Genomic DNA, 21,628 nt, shown 5'->3' with positions numbered 1-21,628 from the left:
TTGTGTTTTAATGAACACTAGAAACAATGGATTATCTTCAATTTAGTAACATCCTTTTTTATATTTTGAAGTTATTACTATGTCTTCCACCATCCTCCCTTTTCTAGATTGAACCCCAATTATTTCTGCTTTCCAGGTTTTCTAGTGAGAGAATTACTCCCTCCCCACTGTCTTATAAGTAGTGCTTCTATTAATATATCCCAAGAGGAATTGCACTTTCTGCAGTCATATCAACATTATATATTGCTGCCCAATTTTCTTTTTGTTTTTGTATTCCTAACTATATATCTGCTCATCTTCTGGATCTCTGCCTAGTTTGATTCTGATTTCAGGTCGCTGCAGCTCCCTGGCCCAGTTTCTACCAATAGTTTCATGTTTGCTTGGTGGAAGACAGCACCAAGCAAACAGCCCATTTCCTTAATCCCATACTACGTGAAGTGCTAAAGAGGCAACACATGGGTGAGACAGGAGTGTACTCCCCTGTGCAGCCTTCTAGTCTTGGTAGCTAGAGACTTCTTGTGAACCCTTCTATGTAAATGGTTAGAAAAGTGGAAACATAAAAGTTAAATAAGGTGTTGAAATAATAATGTCCTGCTTTTGGCTGTTTCAAGTCTTGTAATCGGGGGTTTTTTATTATTATTCTTTTACAGGTAGATAATGACAATTATAAAGCTCAATTTCTGAAGACAAATGATGAGGGTAAAGTCTTAGAAATTTCTGATTTGAAAGCATTTACAAGGTATTCTGTAGTAATCATTGCCTTTACGGGGGATGTTAATGCTGCACTCATTGAAGGCAAGGCTAGTTCTCCGGTAATTGTCTCCACTTTTGAAGCAGGTTTGTATTTTTCTCTATTTTATATGGAAAAAACTTTGCAGATTTTCTTTCATCTGACAAATAAATGAGAGTTTTGAACACATGGTGCACTTTTAATGCAGATTTGTTCTCACAATATTTTTTCTTTAATATTTAAAAAGGTGGCAATCAACAAAAAAAGTGATGGTGATAATAATACTAAGATTTACCTTCGGTAATGCAGAGATCTTAACTTGCTTCATCTAAAATATGGATGTGTGGAACACAGCCATCTAGATTACTTCTATAGTCAATGAAGAGAGGTCCTATCTCTATTGGCATGTATATGTAAGATACCTGTCTTAGGAAGGGATGACTCTCCCCTGTGGAGGTGCCCGTTTCCCTTAAGAGACTATTGAAAACTCTATACAACATCCTTGGTCTTGATGCAAAATTTAAACATATAAAAATTAAGTGAAGTGAATCCTAATGTTAAAAAAGGGTACCTGTACTGACTTGACATAATCTGTGTATTCTGAGTGGAAGGAGGTTGCTAGTGAAGACCCACAGGGATCTATGCTTGAGTCAGCTGTTCCCCAGCTTGAAAACAATCTGGAGAATGAGGTAGATACTAAGGTGACAAAAGTTGCTGATGCTATTAAGTTACTCAGAGAAATAAAACTGAGAGATGAGAGTGAAGAACTGTCTGAGGACCTCATGACACCGAGAGGCTATGTTACAGAAAAGTAGATAGCATTTGCTTAGGAAAATATAAACAGATGTGCATGGGGGAGATATAGTCCTAGCTTTACATACATAGTTCCTGGTTATGCTCTGTCTACTCTCTTTCCTGGTTTTGAATTGTTCACTAAGGATATTTAAACAAACAAACAAACCAACCGACAAAAAATGTTTTCTGAAAAGATATTGAAGTTTTGTTTCATTCAAACTAATTATCAACTGTGTATAAACTACAATTGCTTTATCTCTAGTGAGGTTAGCTGCAGGTCAGCTTTTTTAGCTATATACTCAGGTTAATTTCAGATTTAGACATACTACACACTGATTGTATTTATCATTTATCTTTCCTTTGATGTATGAAAAGCCAATGTCCCTAATGATATGATATGATATGAGTGTGTGTGTATATATATATATGTATCTTTCTAATGCCTTTAATACATTAAATTCTAAGGTTTTCATGACCTTTTTATATCCCTGGAGGCTGATAGGGTCTTTTAATGTGGAAAAATGAATGAAGATTAAATCAGGTAGTAGCTGGGTCTGTCCTGTGAGCTATCTTTTTTGGTAGTCCTTTCTCTTATGTAAAAATGTCACACATTACGAGGTGCAGTAACCTTAGAGAAGAACAGTTATTTTTTCCATCTCATCTTGTCTCATCTGGTTTGTACAGTCTAGCATATGGCTGAGTAAGGACCAGTTTACATAGACTTATTCCAGAGAAGCCTGAGTAAGCATTTGTTGGCTGGTGTAAAAAACCTGGAAGGTATGACAACTGCATCTAAATCCTTGGCTGAGGGAATGTGTTTACCTTCAGTTGCTTGATTTCACTATTTAGAGGTCACGCTACATACTTGTCTGCTCAGGTAGAGCAATAAATATTTAGCTGCCTGGAAAGAATGTTACAGCCTTTTCTTTCAGATAGGAACATTGGGAAAATGATTTATACCTTTGTTGTCTTGAGAATAAGCTACTGGAATAAGCGTTTGACAAAAAACTGTCTTTGGGAAAAATGCATGTTGTGTTTGTGTCTGGGCATTGGCTAGTGGAGTTTTTTCCTAAAGAGTTAGCTGTGATAAGCAGAGACTCTCAGGAGCACAGTGGCTTGTTTATACATTGGGAGGGAGCTTGCTGTTGACAGAGGGCTTTCAGAAAGGGATATTCAAGACTAACACTTGCTTCTTGCTTGTCAGCCCATGCAAAGATTTGTTTATCCCAGATGTATTTCAAGGTATAATTATGCCCTCAGGCTTTCTGAGTAGAAAATCAGAAGAAACTTTTCTGAGTCAAAACTGCTGAGGGTTATCTAATAATTATTTTTAATATTTGTAGCATTAAATGCTATCTTTAAGAATAGTATTTCACTAAATATTTAACTTTTTATTGTCTTTATAAATATTTACGTATGCAATAAGTATTTGAGAAGTTTTTAGTAAAAACAGAAAATACCAATGAAATAATACTGATGTGTGAAAAAATAATTTGTAATTTTTCAGGTTTTACTCTAATAGTAATAGTAGTAAACTGATTTAAGTGGATCATTGAAATATTTATTTCAGTGCCTGAAGACCCACCCAACAACATAACGTTTCAGAAGATACCAGACGAAGTAACAAAGTTCCAAGTAACATTTGTGCCCCCATCTGAACCAAATGGAAATATTCAGGTGTATCAAGCTATGGTTTACAATGAAGATGACCCCGCTGCCATCCGGATCCACAACCTCAGTGTCATCGATAAAACAGATCAGTCAGTCACTGCCATGATAGAAGGACTAAAAGGAGGACATACCTATAATGTCAGCGTAAGAACTGATACCTTTTCTTTGGATTTTTTCTTTGATATGAGTGAGAGATTAGTCTGAACAGGGAACATAAACCTAGGCTGAATATGAATATGAATATGAATATTTAATTCATTATGAAATATGAGCATTTCATGCTGAGAATGTTAGAAGAGAGACAAGTCTGAGGAACGAGGGCAGCAATGAAGAGGGTGGAGTGAGTGGGAGCAGGAGACATCACTAGCGGTTAGCTTTGTACTCTGGACCACCAGTTCACGTGCTAGCAAAGCAGCCTGTGACATATCGTCACAGGTACAAGACAAAATCTCTCTCTTAATTCCATCACTTACATTGCTCATTTGGCTCAGATGAAAGGTCCAATTCTGCAAGGGGAGCTTGCTAGAAGTATGTGCATCAAGTCCTTTCAAATAATCAGAGACTAGGACATGAGAGGAGGCGACATAACTGTTTAAGTGGGCTTGTTTTTCTCCTTTTTGTAAGAGCTACATTACAAGCGATAAAGTGTTACTGTACTGAGGATTGTAAAGAAATACGAAGTTCTAGCAAAGTGTGAATGACATAAAAGGAGTGTTTCAGCATTCGTTGTTTCTTCAAATATATCCAGATTTGGCCAATTTGAAGCTATTACTAATACTCATTAAAATAAGTGTTTGTTTTTTTTAAGGTGTATGCAATTAATGGTGCTGGTGCAGGGCCAAAAATTCAATTGAAAATAACCATGGATATCAAAGGTATGTCTCATAAAGTCCCCTTTAGTTGAAATCTCTATAAATGCTGAAGAAATTGCTGTTCTACCTGTGAGTACAGAGCTGTGCGCCTTCGTCTATTGTTTAGAGGCCGCATAATGTAGGAGCAGGAACACATAACTGATAGCCTTGAATTGCAGTGGTTAATATTGCTGCGTATCGCTGATCATTTGCTATTCATATCTGAATGATACTGTAAACCATGTGCAGACTCAGTGAAGTAATCACATTGACTTCAGTATTTTAGTTACCATCAGTGAACAGCTTAGAAGAATATCACAGAGGTATAGCTAAATATACAGTATCAGAGTTGTGGAAATAAATACAATAATTGATTGAAATTCATTGAGAAACTAAGACTCCGTCTTTTTATTGTTTTCTCTTTTAACCGAAAACTGATATGCAGAGGCATTTATCAGAATACAGTTTTTAGAGGCTTAAGGCATTAAGTAGAACATTAAGTTGTCCCTGAAAATACGCTCAAGATTTGTCTTGCATAACACAGCTATATGCCTGAACAAAGTACTTGTAGTGAAAACATTTTAAAACAAAACTCTGTGGTATATCTTTCTTTAAAAACAGAACCACCGCGGCCTAAAAAGAAACCAGCACCAGTTTATGATACCAATGGGGCGTTACTCGTCACAGCTACAACAATTACGATCAGAATGCCAATATGTTATTACAGTGATGATCATGGCCCTATCAAGAAGATACAAGTTCTTGTTGTGGAAGCCGGAGGTAGAATTTTATAAGTTCTCTTGAAAATTGTTTTCAGGTTTTTTTATTTCTTTATTTTCAGGCCGTTTTTCTTTTCTCTTTTATTTCTTTTCTTGGGTCTCAGTAATTTCATGTTAGAAAACAGCTAACAAAGTCACTTTAGCTGTGACATTAGTACTAAGAGCAAAGTATCTTTCACAATACTTGTGGGCTGGGTACTGGATTTTGGGAACACTTGCCAACGAAGAGTCATCCGTGCCCTTTGAAGTCACCGATATTATTCTGGCCCTATTGTTATCATTATATTTTCTTTATTTCCTATTTCTTTGAAAAAAAAATATTTTGGGAGTTGTGAAAGGTAAATAAAGCTGAAACTTTTTTGGCAAGGTTTTTCTTCTGTTGCTATTAGTGTTGCCTGTAAAAGAATGCAGTCATGTGCAGTTGATATTGCCATTTCATAACGGGGGCAGAAGGATTTATATAAATCCCTTCTGTAGACTGTGGGTTAGAATGTGTATTCTCTTGTACGGACTGATGAACATTTTACTCATATGAACAGTGCCATGATACTCTTTTGAGTAACTGCCTACCATTGTGAGTGGGAGTTTCATGATAGGACATCATATGGTCAGGCTTACTTTACCTAAGAAGGACAAATTCCAGGTATTTAATTCCCTTGTTTTGCTTACTTTCAAAGTGTAGAAGTAAAGCATTCACATTAAGTGAATTCACATTAAGCCTCTCACCTTCTTCTGAATTTTGCATTTTAACACTAATCCTATAGACTTTTACTTCATAGCTATTGCTGTGAAGATTCTCTTAAACTGATAGATACGCAAATACCATGTTAAGCAACATTTTGAAGATTTTTCTCCTGAGTTGCTGGGTACTGTCCACTTACAGAAATCTAGTAATTTCATTTATGAAACAGCCTTTATTGTCTGTAGAGTAAACACTTTTTACTGTCTTTGCTAGCCATGCTCAGTTTCAAAGTCAAGTGGCTTGCACAAGTGATCTCCTCTACAGGCAGAGCTCATGTGCGAGACTGCCCCTGAAATTTTCTAGTTGTGATTCAGTTGACTTACTCAGAGTTAGCAAAATATAGATCGTATGGTTAATAAGGAAATTTGGGTTCAAGTGCAAATACAGTTATAGACTTAGTTGTGTAAATGGCACCGATAGCATGCTAAGCTTTTAAAAAAATTAATTTCCTATTTAACTTCTTTAATTACAGTCTGGTTAGAATGTAAATTGTTTCTGATTATTTCTTTTCTTGACAATAGCTCAGCATGATGGGAATGTTACTAAGTGGTATGATGCCTACTTCAACAGACCGAGGCCGTATTTTACAAATGAAGGGTTTCCAAACCCACCATGTATAGAAGGAAAAGAAGATCTGAGTGGCAAAGAAGAGGTATATGTCATAGGTGCTGATACTACATGTACGATACCAGGCAGTCAAGACAAAATATGTAATGGCCCACTGAAGCCAAGAAAGCAGTACCTGTAAGTACATTTATCTCTCTGTTTGTCCAAGAGAAAGCTTCAAGTGAAATATACATTTATATAAACATACAAAATGTGTAGTTCAATTATGAAAAGGTGGAGATTGAAATGATCTTCATATGTCTCTAATTTTAAATTTTTTGGCTGAGCATAAATATGGGAGACAAATTTTTTTTAAATCTTTCAGGTAACAAAAGATGCTTACTGCCTTCTTAAATTAAATAAGCCCAAATTCAAGATAAGTATTTCATATAGTTTGATTATACATTTAAGGTATTGACACTGAGTCCTTGATGTCTGTCGTAACATCACTTTAGCAGGTGAATAATGATTCCAGCTTATATTATACTAAAACTGAAAAATAGTTTTTAGTTTCTAAGTGAAATAGTATTTAAGAAAATGCACATAAACTTTTATTTCATTAGTTTTCTTGGTTTTATTTCACAGATTTAAGTTCAGAGCAACTAACGTTAAAGGACAGTTTACAGATTCTGACTATTCTGACCCTGTCAAAACACTAGGTAAGGAGAGTGTCATTTACTAAAGTATTTCTCTATTTCCAGAGAATCTAGACGATTCCATGTCTCTTTTTAGTAGAGTGGTTTCCCTGAAGTAAATAATCTCTATTTCTGTTGGACCTAGCTTAACCAGAATGGCTGAGGAAACATATCCATTCCCTCGTATGTCCTTTTGAGGTTGTCAAGAGGTCTTACCTCAGCCTGGACTGTTAAATGAGGAAGCAGTATTGATGAAGTTCGTTAGCAGAGATTCAGCTATGCCAATAAAAATACCGTTTTACCAGGATACCTCATCTTGCTCGGTGAACTGCTAGAAGCTATAGTGTTTGTGCAGTTTCCCTCTTTGTTGCATGTAGAGCTATTCCAGTGAGCCTAGTGTAGGAAACCTCTTGGCTGCAGATCATTCCTTCTAGTGGTAGCTCATCTGAGGATATGACCCTTTAACCCTTCGTCCTTTAGATATAGACAAAGCTCCATATTAATTAATAAATTAATATTGTCTAATAGAATCCATCTGGTTCTGATGTCATTGGCCAATAGGCCAGCTGTTATGGGGTCTCAAATCCAGCATAAATTCCTCCATGGCAGTGCTAATCTACCCCCAAAATTGGGACTGAAGACTCTCGTAGCAGATAGCAATAAGATCTGTAAGTTCTTTTAATATATTGGTAAGCCAAAACTTACTTAGCTAAGCATTAGCCCTGACTTACTGAAAAGGGATCCCAAGACAACTGGATGAGTACCCAGAAGAATTTTAGTGGGCACATATTTTTCATTTGGCATTCATCTTCTGTGATATGAGCTCCCTTATTCATCTAATCCATGTTAGAAATTTGTTACATGATCTGATACTGAAGATCCTGAAATGCTAATTCGCTACCTGAATGTTCTGAAAGGATCTGGCACTATTTCTCTAGCCCTGAATGTTTTGGAAAGTGCAACACAGAAGTTGTCTTTATATGTTCTGAGTTTAAAAGTTCTAAGCCAATGAAGCGAATAGTTTGCCCAGTAAGGGAAAGACAGTGTGTCCAATCAGGCAAAACAAGTCTACTGGAAATGACTCCAACTGTATCCAATCCTCTGGGCAACTTTCTCCTCTCTAGCAGAAAAGTCTGCAATGCTCAAAGAAATCATGCTTTAGTGGCAGGCAGATAGTGTAGTTCATTCACTTCTGTATTGCTACTGAAAACTTGTGACACATTGTCCTTTGGTGTAGATTATAAAGAAGCAAGATCTGTTTGTATGCTGAATAAAATGCAATAGGAAAAAAACCAGAGCTGATAAATTCCTCAGATATCCTTGGCTCCTCATACCCATCCAGCACCTTCTGTGCTAAAGTTTAACATCAAGCACTGCTTTTAAAATGGACACTACAGCAAACTCTTGTCTGGCCTTAACTTCTAAATTTCAGAGCCTATCCAACAAGAAAAAAACTGAAAGTGGAACAGATAATTAAAAGGTTCTTCTATGCTTCCTTACAAATGTTGTGAAATCAACATCAAATTGATATATCACAAGTGATGCAGGTACTGCAGTTGAGTGGCTTTGAAGATGCAGCACTGGCAATGCCATTACCAATGTCATCTTAGGTGAATAAAGGAAGATAGATTTTTTTCAGACACCTTTTCTCTTGAGACACATAACCTGAGGAACCTTGCCAAAGTGTTTCCTTATAGAAGATGCTTTGGTTATATGAACTTCAGACTTGCTCTGGAAGCGTAACCCAGAAAGCATACCAAAAAGATCAGTAGCTGTTAGGTATCTTTGTGACCGATGACTTCTATTCCACTTGTAACAATAGTATCTTTTCAGAAAAAAATTATGCTGCCTGAGATCAGAATTGCAATTTCATTTTAAATTAATGATCTTCTTTTGTAATAATCACTGAAATTTGTGTTTTTCCAACACGACATTTTCATTTTAGTAGATAAAAGACTAATTTGAATTTTGGCAGAGGTATTCATGACTAGATTATTTTGGATTCTGAATCTACTTATAGAATAGGTAGGTCTTTCATCTGGAAAACCAGAAAGCTAACCTTGTTATCTGTGAAATTTAATACTGCATGATAAATATGTTTGAAGCAGAAAACAATATGGAAAACCTATGAGAGAGTTCTCTGTGACAGACATCAGATGTTCTTGTTAAACAATAGGAATTTTGCTAGGGAGGAACACTGAAGCAGAAATTATTGGAATACACAGCTGCAATAATGATTTTTTAATTATAGTAAAGGATACATTTTAATATGACGCTCCCACTCAATCATACTTGGAGTACCACAACTCTCCACTTGAGCTGGAGAAGCGGAGTTTCTTCCTCATAACCCGTGACTGACATTGCAAAAGTAACGTCCATACTGCAATGAAAGGTCAGGATTTTTCCATGAGATAATTAAGATGCGGTGACAAATACTGCTTAAACTTCTAATACATCAAGGCAGCTTATAGCCTTTTCATAAACTCTGGTAGCTAGTTCAGCAAATCATTGTGGGGCAGCTGGTAGTCCTGTGTAAGTGTAGACTTTTTCCATGTGAAATACAAAGCTGATGAGACAGGAAATAATCAAAATGGGGTTTCCTGACACTGCCTTTTGCATAGAAACCTACCTTATGATATTTTATTATTGCAGTTTGTTATCATCATGTATTGAGTGGCAGCTCCTCAGAATTACACAACGTGATGTCAGGACTGCATACTAGTTTTATAATACCTATTTTTCTTACTATGCCAAATCTTCTGTTTTGTCTCCTTCCCCTTGCCTATCATCATCTCTACAGACATGTAGTCCTTCCCTGTTGCAAAGAAGTAGGAGAAAATGTATTTTTCTATTCTTGGTGGGCATTCTGCCAGCACTGTTTTGTTTAATAACATTGGCAGTGCTTGGACTGGTTAACCGTAGGGTTTAACATTGACTTCACTGTTTGGTGGAAAATAGATAGAACTGTTGTAGAGGTTCCTCTGGAAATTTTTGTGTTCTTCTTCCACATTACAAAGATTTGTACCTTGTCACAGAAATCAGTGAGTGGCAGGGACTTTTTCATTCCTTTTCTCTTTGCAACAGTCTTCTATATACTTGCTTTTCTTCTCTATTGTCTTCCCCTGGCCAAAATTGTTCTTACCTTGTAGTGTCCAGTGTTGCACCTGAGACTTTACTAATGCAGTGGAAGAATTATTTCAGGTGTTTTGGAAACTGTACTTCATTCTGTGTATCACAAGATTATGTCTATCATTTTATGTAGGCATGATAACACTTATTGATGTTGTTTGTGGTCTACAACAATCTCACGCTTTCTTCTGATAAATCGCTACCTAACCTACTGTTTAATAAGCTATATTATTATAGCTGATTATTCCTGCCTACGTGTAGAACTTGATCTTACAAAATTGTATCCTACTGTTTTAAGATCATTTTTTCAGCTAAATCAGGATAATTTTGAATTTTAATCATGTTCTCCAATGTACATGCAGTACAGATCATCTACAATATACTCTCTAATTCAAAAATCAGGGCCTTTTGAGAGAAATGAAGCCAAGACTTCAGTGCTTCCCGGTGTGTCCTTGGGAGGACACACAGTTTCATATGGCAGGAAGCAGTATATTTTCTGTCCTTCCTGGAGGCTGGACAGGAGCTAGGTTTTCTACAGTGGATCATAAAGTGGAGCTGAATACCAGCGTAGGTGAAGAATACCAGCAGTAGTAATCCCTTGCTTTTCTTATTTTCACTGTGTTCCTAAGGAAAAAGGAGGCTGAGATTTTTGAGATAGGGACAAGATTACCAGGAAGGGTGGGAACTTAAATGAGTCTCAGAAATTTAGCACCAAGAAGGTTCAAAAAGAGGTCTAGAAACTACTAATCTAAATGGTTTATCAGTCTCTGAATGAGCCTTTATTCTCACCTGGAAGGACCAATTAGAATACCAGCACCTTTACCTTTTTATCATAAAGGCCTTTATGATTACTTTTGACCTCCTGGTGGTTATTCCTAACAATATCACCAATTCCCGCATAAATACAGAGCATGAGTTAATGGTCAGTGAGGCAGATTAATCCAGAAAGTTCAGATCCCATCACTAGGTGGGTTCCTTCAGCACCCTGAGGAGAGTATCTCCAAAAATCATCTTTTATTTTGGGCATGTGAGTGATGGCTGCAAGCCTCATAGCTTTAGAGTTGTGGGTCTTCCTTTTCCACTTCTGCAGTTTTATTATTCCTAGCTGACAGAGCAGTGTGCCTGTTCTCGGCTGCACAGAAGCTGAAGCAGGAGCTCAGCCCAGGCTAGTGTTCAGACTTATGTTACTGCAGCGTAGACCTACCTTAACCTGTTTAGCAGGTAAAACGGAAAAGCACCAGGGGATGGCTGCACATATAGCTGTAGACGTATACTATTAGCATTATGTATTACATAGATCAGCAGTGCTTAGGAACCTTTAAATAAATTTTTTCTGGTTTTGTTATATTTTTCTTTCCTGAGCAGCTGGATGCAGTTGTACAAAGAGAAAAGTATCTGTCTGTCATCGCTCCCTGATTTCACCCTGTCAGAAATGTAAAAATTGTAATGAATCTATGAAATATTAGATTTCCACTTTCTCTTGCAGGTGAAGGACTGTCAGGAAGATCTGTAGAAGTTATCCTTGCTGTTACTTTGTGTATACTTTCAGTTGTTCTTTTGGTGGCTGCAGTATATGCTTTTGCAAGGTGAGATTTATGTATCCTTGCCATACCATGCTTGCAAGCACTCAAAAATGTTTTAAAGAAGAGTTGAAACAGTCCTATAAATGGAACCAATCTGTCATTTCAAAATTTATTGCATTTTCTTTTTTTTTTTTTCTTTTATGTAGAAACTTAGGGAGGGACTCACAAAGGCTAACTTTAGTCTAGTGAGGGTAACCTCCATAGATGAAGGAGGAAAAACAACTTCTCCAGAGGGTAAATCAGAGCAGTAGCCTATCCTACCCTTTCAGAGCCACTTCTCTGTTGACTTGAGGATACAGATCAGAGTGTCAGCTGGATGAAGTTAGTGTGATGGCTAACCCTATTGACAGCTTGATATGAAGTAAATACTCTAAATTCTGTTTTCTTTCTTACTAATACATTTATCAATTAAATACATTGAAGTCTCACGTGAAAGAGAATTCGACCTCTAAATTCAAATTGTGAACAAAATGCCCATGTAAAGCAGCAGACTGGATACTGCATACATGATGTTAATTTGCTCATTCATCAGAAGTTCTGTTCTTCCTCAGCTGCATCATTCAGGCATTGCCAAAGAATTTGTGTAGGAAAACTAAAAGAATATACCAGCTCGATTCTTTCCATATGAATTTTTGACAACATAAGTGCTGGATTTGACTAAATTACACTATTGGAAGGGAGGGCAGAATAAAGGCCAAGGAAGGATTTCTGGCAACCATTTTTCAATTTCACCCTATCTAATCAAAGTATTGACATACGTGTCTTTAAATCTTTTGCACGTTTATTTTTCAGTATTATTTTCTGTTTAGGATTCGGCAAAAGCAAAAAGAGGGAGGCACGTACTCCCCACGAGATGCTGAAATTATTGACACTAAGTTCAAACTGGATCAGTTGATCACAGTGGCAGACCTGGAGCTGAAGGATGAGAGATTTACACGGTAAGCGTACTCCTTAGGCAAAACAGTAGTCCAAAGGGGCTGTAGCCATGACCCCTTTCTGACCTTTGCTTGTTTGGAAGTGTTTGTGGTGTTCTTATTTACACAGGTCACTGAGATCCTCTTTCAAAGAATGACCTCCATCCTCAAGACACTTCTCACTAGCTTTTAGAAAATCACTTAATCTTCAGCTCTTTTTACAACAAGATAAAGATCTAAGTGCAAATCACTGTTTAATTGTGTTAGCAAAAAAAGGGCTACATATTTTTAAACATGCAGAATTTCTGAGTTTTTTGATGGCCCAGTGTTTTGTGTAGACTGCAAACCTGCATAAGCATTTTGAAAGAGTCAAAATCCCAGAAGTCCCGGTCAACTAATTCAAGAACAAATCTGTCATTGTTTAATTGACATTTGGAAAGCATTTTTTTCACAAAGGGATTTGCATAACATCTGGGTTTCTGTGGAGCTCAGCACACTGGCTATCCTGATATCTGCTCCTTTAAGGTGTAGGCAGCAATTCCAGGCTATTCATATTTTCTGTCCGACAAAGAATCTTGTCACAGATATTTATCAGAAGGAAAACTGCTCTGACTGCCAGAAATACGGATATTATTCACTGAATAAATATAATGATGATTCTCAATAATACGTGACATCCAACTGAGTTAGAAATGTTTGGTGAACATTCTTTACCTGCCTGTATTTTCCCTGCTGTGTCACGGATGAAACACTGTGGTAGGCAGTCTCCTTAAAGATGAGAAGCCTAAAATAGTCTTGCCCTAGCAGTCAGGCATCCTACTGTTGCAGACTAGGAAGATGAAAAGTTGTGGCTGTTGACCTGTTTTGTTTGAGTGTGTATATGTCATGTGTGTGGTACAGAGTAAGTTGATTCCATGTACAAACCTGTTCAAAATAGTGCACACAGGAACGGCTGCTTGTAACAGATGAGAAAACATACTATGAATCATCTGGAAATCATCGACGTAATGGATGTGGTATGTTCTGTGTGGGGCATGTCATTCAGATATAGCGTTGTTTAGTACCTGCTAATAACAGTGGAAAACATTCTCTGAAGATAGAACCATTGCCAATGCACTGTGATAACTGTGACTCGTATAAATGATCTTGATGGATCTTCAAAATGGCCTTGTTTCCAAACTGTTAGCTGAATAAGAATAGTACTAATTTTGTTTATATACTAAAGTGTTAATGGATTTTACTTCCAGATACTCTTCATTTTTCTTTAGACGCAAGGAGATATTTGTCATCCAGTAAGTTTTTGTATAATTGAAGCAACATGGTGTGTTTTCCATTCTGTTCTCTTAACCTGTGTGCTACCATACTATATTGAATGATATAGTTAATCAAAATGAAATGTCAATCTTTGCAGCTATACTAATGACAAACAGTGGTATTTGTCATGATGAAATCATGTTTATTTTTAGTCCCTAATGTTAAGGTACAACAGTTCCACAACTATTTTGAAATAAATCAGGGCAATTTTTACATTACAACACATTATGACAATATAGCACTGATACCTACAACCTATCCTCAAAGCAAATGTAGTGCAAATGTGACATAAGAAACATGCTGTTTCTTTCCTTCGGCAGTTAGAATATATGTACTTAAGAGAAGTTCTCTTTTTTTCTCAACTGCCTTTTGTACTCACACTGCAGCTGTTTTGTACTACGCCACTACAATCTCAGCAACACATCTGCGCAGTCAAATCCTTTATCAGTTTGCAGACAACTATTCTGCCACTTTTTTGTCTAAATTATGTGTAGTTTGGATTTGTACAGTCTCAAACTCTACAGGGCAATTGCAAACTATAATATTTCATACTTACGTGCACTTCATTATGTCATTTATGCACAGCAAGGCCTTTACTGAACAGTGCTTCAGCAGTTTTAGTTACATCACCCTTATTTTAATGAGTCAGTCTCACATTTTGGTTTGCAGTTTGTCATGTCCTTCCATCTGTATTTTTCTCTTTCCTCCTTCCCCACTCCTTTAATGGCCAAAAGCAAAGACTCTGTTCTTCTGCCATTCTTGTAAGGTAGATGATGCAGCTGTTAAATTTTGGATTATTATTTTTCACACAGTAGCTGCACTGAAGCTACAGCACGCTCCTTGCCCAGGTCCTTTGTTGGACATTACGACAAATTGTTGAAATTTGAAGTGCAGGCACTAACTGAGAGTTCCTTAGGACCAGATTCATGCCATCTTTTCCACTGGAAGTCAGTAAATATACTGTGGGATCCTTAATTGGACGAGATTTCAGCTGATTTACTGCCCTTTCTACCTGAAGGGGTGATGGGGAGTTTGTGTGAAAATCTTAGGTGATAAAAGAGCAGTATAGATTTTTTTTCTGTACCTATTAATCATCCCATTCAGTGCTCATTTGAAGGAGATGCTTTGGAAACCGACTGTTTTGTCATTTCTCAGCCAGTATGTTATTTGTCATGTTAGCTACTGTAAATCAGTAAAGGCATGGACTTGCAGCCAACACAGTTCATGCACAGAATCAAGTTACCCTAGCCTGCTCCATGAGATCCTTCTTGACTCTCTCGTACATTGTCTCTTCAGACATTCTCTCATATTTAGTGGATCATGGCCTACGATCGTGGCTCATATTCTCAGAAAATTTGTGCAGCTGGTATCACAGGAGAGAGAAAAAGAAATAGAAGAAGTTTTTTCTTTTCTGTAAGAATATGACTGGAAATATTTTTTATCATTCTTAGCAGATCAAAAATTCAAAAGCTTGAAAAGTTCAATGAACCAAAACTCAGCCAATGTTCAGTGTAGGTTAACCAAAACATTTTATTTCACACATTTTTATAACTTTTTTAGTATGAATTATTTGCATTACAAAAGTCAGTTTAAGTAGAAAAAACACCAAATTTAAAAGTGCCAAGTACCCCATTTTGCCAATTTTGAAGCTTTTTTTAGGGTCAACATTTAATTCAAATCAGGAAACTCATGGCAAATCCCAGTTCCCAGTAGTAATTTTTTAACATAATGGACAGCAGAAAAAAATTTTACTTGAAAAACTTCAGTGTCTGAAAATTACTAATACTGGCTATATGTATTAACATATACGCAATCTCTCAGCAAGTCTTTGTTAGGCAATTGATTAATGGGATGTAGCTTCAGAGGGCACGCAGGGAATTACGTCCTACTGAATTCACTGGAAAATGAGATCCTCTTTATGAAACCAAAATGCTAACTTTGAATGTTTGGGACATACATTGATCTCCATGATGGTGGAGATGGTATGAACCAGGCAATAACAGAGAAAAACAACCCTTGTTTGAAACATATGTAGCCCATCAGTCTAAACTGGATTAAACATTGGCTCATTAAGCACGCTGAATATACGTATACTGGGGCCTCTCATAGCTTACTTTTTGTAACATGTCCGTAGGGTTTGCCAGGTTACTTTTCAAAGCAGACATTCATCTGCTGTGAATAGTCTCTGCCAATAAGTTTTCAGGGCACACGGGGTTTGGTGAGAGACAAGTAACTCTTCCCTGTTCCAGATGCTCACCTGGGAAAGAACTTCTTTGGCACCCTACTTTCACAGTGGTTTCTGCAGCAAGGATAAAGACATGTAGGACCCGTTTCTTAAAATCTTTCCTTGAAAAGTTACACGTTGTGGTGGATGTTTTGAGGGTTTTGTTTCTTTCCATGTGAGACAGCTTGTCAAGCAAACGGGGCACAGATTCAGAAGAAATATTTCTGAATTACAGGCACTGTAACCCTTGCAAATACCAGGCAATTAGAACTCTTTATGGAAAAGTATTGTATATAAAATTCTTGTCTGGTCTCACCTTTCCTATGTGTTGTGCATTCAGTAGGTGTCTATATTCAAGGTAGCACTTCTGCACACACATTACTTTCTCTAGACCAGCCTGTTTCTTCTTACTTTGAGTGGGGATAGGCATGGATAGCTGCCTTGCCTTTTTCTTCAGCAAGTTTCCCTTTAGTAATCAGCTATCAAAAATAGGCTTCCTGAGCTTTGTATCCCAGGAGTACAAGGTTTATGAATGTACATGTCCTGGTACAATGGAAGAAATGGCCATGTGTTCTCTTTCCTTAGGCCTTTAATATTTAGGAAGGGTTAAGCTCCATATTGCTTTCAATTAACTTGCTAAAAATTAGTTCCTCCGTTGTTCCTAGGAAGTGTCAATGGTGCTTATGAGTTAAGCCTTTTGCCTACATACTCATTTCTGTTGTTTTCTATTTGGACGAAGTTTTAATTCCCTATGGATTTCAGATGATTGACCCAGAGAGAAAGCCGAGTCTGTGTGACAATATGGTCTTCAGTTACCACTGCCAACACAAATAAATGGCTTCTTTCTAGCTCTATCATAAGTAATCTGAGTGGGATTCAGATTTTTGATAGACTTCAAAAAAATCCCACACATGAAACAATACACTGTTTTAAAAGAAAATCAGATTTAAGGCAATAAAGCATTCTTTATCTTAGAGAATGTTTTTCTTTCCTAGTTTCAAAGTCAGACAAGTGGGAATCTGGAATTGTCCAGCTGAAATAGGGAAATTTGCAACTTCATGGTTTGATTGTAAATTGTGCTCATCAAGATCTAATGATGTCTATATTCTTATGTTTTATACAAAAGACTGGGAAATGTGGAGAACAAGATTACAGGTAGATTAGTATTTGTTTATTGATGAAATACTGTAAGATTATTGTTACATATTCCAAGTCAAGAGACTTGGATGCAGTACTGATTTTTGAAGCCTGAGGATGCTAAAACTAAGCATAGCTGTAAGTCTATAGTGAGCAGACAATATTCATCCCTTCTGAAGATTCTTACACAACAAAGCCAACCTCTTTGCCACAGTCTTCAAGTTAGACATTAATTCACATATAAGCATATAAATTAAATCATCTTATTTTCTGAGCTGCCAAGCCACTGCAATGTGCACTTGCTACCAACAGCTGTGAGAGTTCAGTAGTTCTAAAAATCAAGTTGTTCAGTTAAATGCCCACAGATAGGTTAAAGTGTCAAACTGTAGGTGCCTTACTTCTTTAAAAATGTTTACTGCTTGTGAAAGGTAATATATGGTTATGCCTTAAAAAAATCACCTGTTACTAATATTAAAAATGAACTAGAAAGCAACGTACATAACACTAAATATTTAGTTCGTTTCCTGTGCTATTTCAGTGCTTTACTTTCCTCCTTTGAGTGAAAATAAAAAAAGCAAATATTGTTGAATAAGATTGTTAATGGTGCCGCTTGTCTCCTATGTTCTTCGCTGTTGGATCCACGTACCTTCAGCACTGAACCACTAAATGACATACCCAGGTTGCTTATGTGCAGCATAGATGTAATTTTTATTCCCTAATGACCAAACTACAGTGCAGTAAGCCCCTAATTGCTGTCAGTTCGAGAGGAGGAAAGCCACCAGTATTCAAAAAATTACTGGGGTGTCAACTGGGAGACAACCTTTTTTCTGTTGTTGTACGGTGGAGGTAGGTGAATTCAAAGGAAAAACAAGTATAATTTCTTTGCAGAGACTGCTTATAATTTTGTCCTGAAGAAAGGCCTAAAAAAAGTTTGCTTTCTGCTCAAAGACAAATCTATTTGCATGCAGTACATTGGCACAGCTATTAAGAATACTTTTTCTTCAGGAAACTTTAGCTCTATGATGTTGCCAGTATTACTAGAAGGTAGTTTCATCTGCCGTGTAACGCAAACAACGTGATACAATAAGCACTAGCTAGATGTTTCAGCATTCTGAATAAATAGAGTTGTGTGCTTTGTTGTCTTATTGCCGCCTTTTTTTCTTTTTCATTCTAAAGCTCTCCTTCAGTTGCCCTAGTAAGCATTTTGAGTTTGAGCCTTTTTCTGTGAATTCTTACACTTCTTTTTACTCCAGTGAGACTGACCCAAGTCTTTCATAGCCAGTTTGCTTTGTTTGAAGAGAACTGTCATAACAAAGAATGTACCACAAAGGCATCTTTAGTAGCTTTGAAATTAACTTCTCTGATGCTTAATAATAAATGATTCAACAATTGTATTAATCTCATTTTATTATCTAATTTAAAATTTAAATATTTAAGAATAATTTCATAAACCAAAGTATTTTTAAAGCAAATTGTTGTCTTTTCTACTAAAATTATGGCAGCAGTAGACATTTGTATTTGTGTAATAGAATAGTTTTTGTAATATTTTTATGTAAGAATGTATGATTTTTGGAGAGACAGACACATAAAAGGTATATTTAGAGCTTTTTTAAAGGGGCAAGTTATCTTTTAAACTATATTACTTCAAACTTTTTGGCTTGGTCTTTTAGAAAAGTTTTGTGAGTCTGAGTGCCCAAAGTTTGGCTTCTAAATCCATAATGCTGAGACACTCTTAAAATGGGTTCAGAGGTGATGATGATGACCAAGTTTCAAGGCCATCTGAAAGTCCCCTGAGTATAGATGCTCATGTAACATCTTCATGAAACCTGCTGTGGGATCAAGTTAAAGATTTAATACGTAGCACAGTTTTTAAAATCACCACGCACCAGAAACAGCAGTGAACATGTAAAAATGAGCACGAAAACAGGCACTCATTTTTTAAATCTTTAGAAAAACAGTCATAGCTGTTTGGTTTCTGTAGAGGCACACCAATAGCATGATTCATCTGTGACATTTTAGCTATCTGCTTAAAATGAGATGAAATCACACCTATTTATCTTCATTGATTATAAAAAGAATCTAGAGTGACTAGCTCAGAAATAGGTGTCTGTATTCAGTCAGATGAATCCTATCCTTATGCTCTGAAATGGCCCTTAGAAGAATGATACTGAGTACATAGTGTAAAATGAAGCCTGTCAATGCATATGAAGTGGTGTGCTGGAAGTATGGATTTCCCAGGGTCATACGAGCCCAGAGCACTGTAAAGTGATCTGAAGAGAATTATAGAAACGGTAACTACCATATCCATATCTGCCAATACCTGAGATAAAAACTAAGCATTACAATCACCCAAGATATCTGACATATAATAGTATTTGAATCCATGAGAGAAATAAATCTGGTTCTTTAGTTACTTCAGTATTTCATCTAAAACCTATTAACATGCACAATACTGGTTAACTCTCAGCATGCTACATTTAACAAAAATCTCTGTTGCAGGTTACTTAGTTATAGAAAATCCATCAAGTAAGTTGATTAAAGATTTTTATATTGTGGTCATCGGTGAGTCTCAATGTGTGGTTCCCTCCTCTATGTTTATTAGAAAAAAACGCCAAGCTGCGTATAAATCATAAAAGCATGACTAATTGCATGGTAACTGGAGAAATGCTTTCTCTCTCTCTGGGGTGAAGCCTGCATGTCTGTGTTTTAGCTTGGGAAGTAATACAGGGATATTTAAACTCCTCGGGGTTTAAAAACCATGTCATTATGAGAATGAGGTCACTGCAATATTTTATATGTCTAAAACCTTGCAATGTATAAAATGTTTTCTGTGCGACAAAGAAGTATTATGTACTTTAGAATGCAATGATAATTTTACAAATTTCCATTAATGTTAAAACTTCGCCTTGGAATGCTGTTACCTGTAAAAACAACCCTACCCAACAGAACTGTTAACATTAGCAACATTAAAAATTTGGTGAGGGGGAACAGGGGGAGAAAATTCTTCTATTTTAAGTAAGTGACTGAAAACAAACCAAATAAGCATGCTGTAAGCAATTTATAATTTTCTGTCTATAACTATCATTCTATTGAACTGAAAAACATTATTAATAAACTGCAGTTAAATAAGAATACAAAGAATGACAAAGAAATTCCCTGTAGGTTTCTAATTCTTCTGTCATTACTTTCAGGCCAATAAGCAAGAAATCCTTCCTACAACATGTTGAAGAGCTTTGCACAAACAACAACCTAAAGTTTCAGCAAGAATTTTCGGTATGTTGCTAGCAGTTGTCACAACATCGCAAGGCCTTCAGTCGTTTCATGTGTCACATTTCATGTCCATTTTAAGCAGGCAAGGCCGTGAAGGACTGTGGCCTTGATAATCAATACCCAATTACCAGGTTGATTGTTTAGAAAGTAATATTACACTGATTTGGATTCTGCAGGCTACACTGCAACCTGATCAGAATTATTCACTTAAGTGTCAGCAAAAGATGATCTTCTTTAGACTCCGATCTTTGCAAGAACACCATAATATTTATGCTTCTACATATGTAGCAATGCATATGTAGTGCACCTGAGAACAGTTTATTTAGAAATAGTTTTCTAACATATATACAGGTATATTTAACTGCTTTAAATAAGTTCATTTTCCTGAGTGATGATGACCCCAAAAGCACAGCTGACATTCATTCTGTGAAATGTTCAGGCCCCAGTCATACTGCCACGGAACTCAGAAATGTTTTTCTTTCATAGGTTTCAGTGCAAAAAGTAAAAAGTTTGTGCGTGGTACTTTGTTTTTTGCTCCTTTACAAATAATAGGTCATACTGGTCATGCTCTTGAGAATAGCCTCCATGTGAATAGCCTCCATCTCCTTATGTGAGTAGATGAACTCAGTAAGCCTGTCTTTCTTTCTGAAAAGAGACCAGCTTTCAAAATACACATTACATATAATATAATGCAAATATACTTTCAAATTTGAATCTCAAAGTTTTCACTATTTTCATTAAGTAACATTTTTACGGGTATCATATTTTTTTTCCCCAACAATATCTTCTCTTCTTGTTATTTCAGAATCTTTATCATCATCATCATCATTTTTAACACATACAGTCATTTGCCCTCACAAAAATAATTTGTCAGTCTCCAGTGACTTTATTATTTTGGATTTATAGATTTACCATGAATTGCTTACCAGTTGGATTAACAAAAATGAAGACTCAACAATTGCCTTTTCTTCTGCTAGATTACAATATTTCAGTCTCTGAGGGAAAACCAACAAAAGTGTGAAAAGATTAATGGTATTTCCTACAGCTTTTTTGTTATGCTCCTTAGGTAAAATTGGTCTGGATTTAATAATAAAAAGCACCATAAAATTCTCCAAGCAATAAAGCAAGGAGAACTTTTTTTCCAAGAGTAGAAGTGTTATTTCACTTGAACAAGAGTGATTATAGTTATATTATGCATGACTGAACAGATGAAAAGTTTTACTAGCAATAACGTTTTCACATATTAAC

At 36.4% G+C, this 21,628-nt stretch overlaps 1 protein-coding gene across 1 annotated transcript in view; it reads left to right on the top strand.

Moving 5' to 3' along the window:
* The window catches only part of PTPRQ (protein tyrosine phosphatase, receptor type Q), a 109,319-nt gene that overhangs the window by 70,774 nt on the left and 16,917 nt on the right, over positions 1-21,628 (top strand). Inside the window, exons 28-37 of the mRNA XM_009284939.1 lie at positions 651-837; positions 3,096-3,340; positions 4,005-4,071; positions 4,669-4,827; positions 6,090-6,312; positions 6,760-6,833; positions 11,425-11,524; positions 12,331-12,459; positions 19,610-19,636; positions 20,302-20,383. Of these exons, the coding sequence (XP_009283214.1) occupies positions 651-837; positions 3,096-3,340; positions 4,005-4,071; positions 4,669-4,827; positions 6,090-6,312; positions 6,760-6,833; positions 11,425-11,524; positions 12,331-12,459; positions 19,610-19,636; positions 20,302-20,383 (1,293 nt within the window). The remainder of the gene's footprint in view (positions 1-650; positions 838-3,095; positions 3,341-4,004; positions 4,072-4,668; positions 4,828-6,089; positions 6,313-6,759; positions 6,834-11,424; positions 11,525-12,330; positions 12,460-19,609; positions 19,637-20,301; positions 20,384-21,628) is intronic.

The sequence above is a fragment of the Aptenodytes forsteri genome, unplaced genomic scaffold, assembly GCF_000699145.1.
Source record: "Aptenodytes forsteri isolate BGI_AS27 unplaced genomic scaffold, ASM69914v1 Scaffold71, whole genome shotgun sequence".
NCBI lineage: Eukaryota > Metazoa > Chordata > Aves > Sphenisciformes > Spheniscidae > Aptenodytes > Aptenodytes forsteri.
This window is presented reverse-complemented; position numbering and strand designations above follow the sequence as displayed.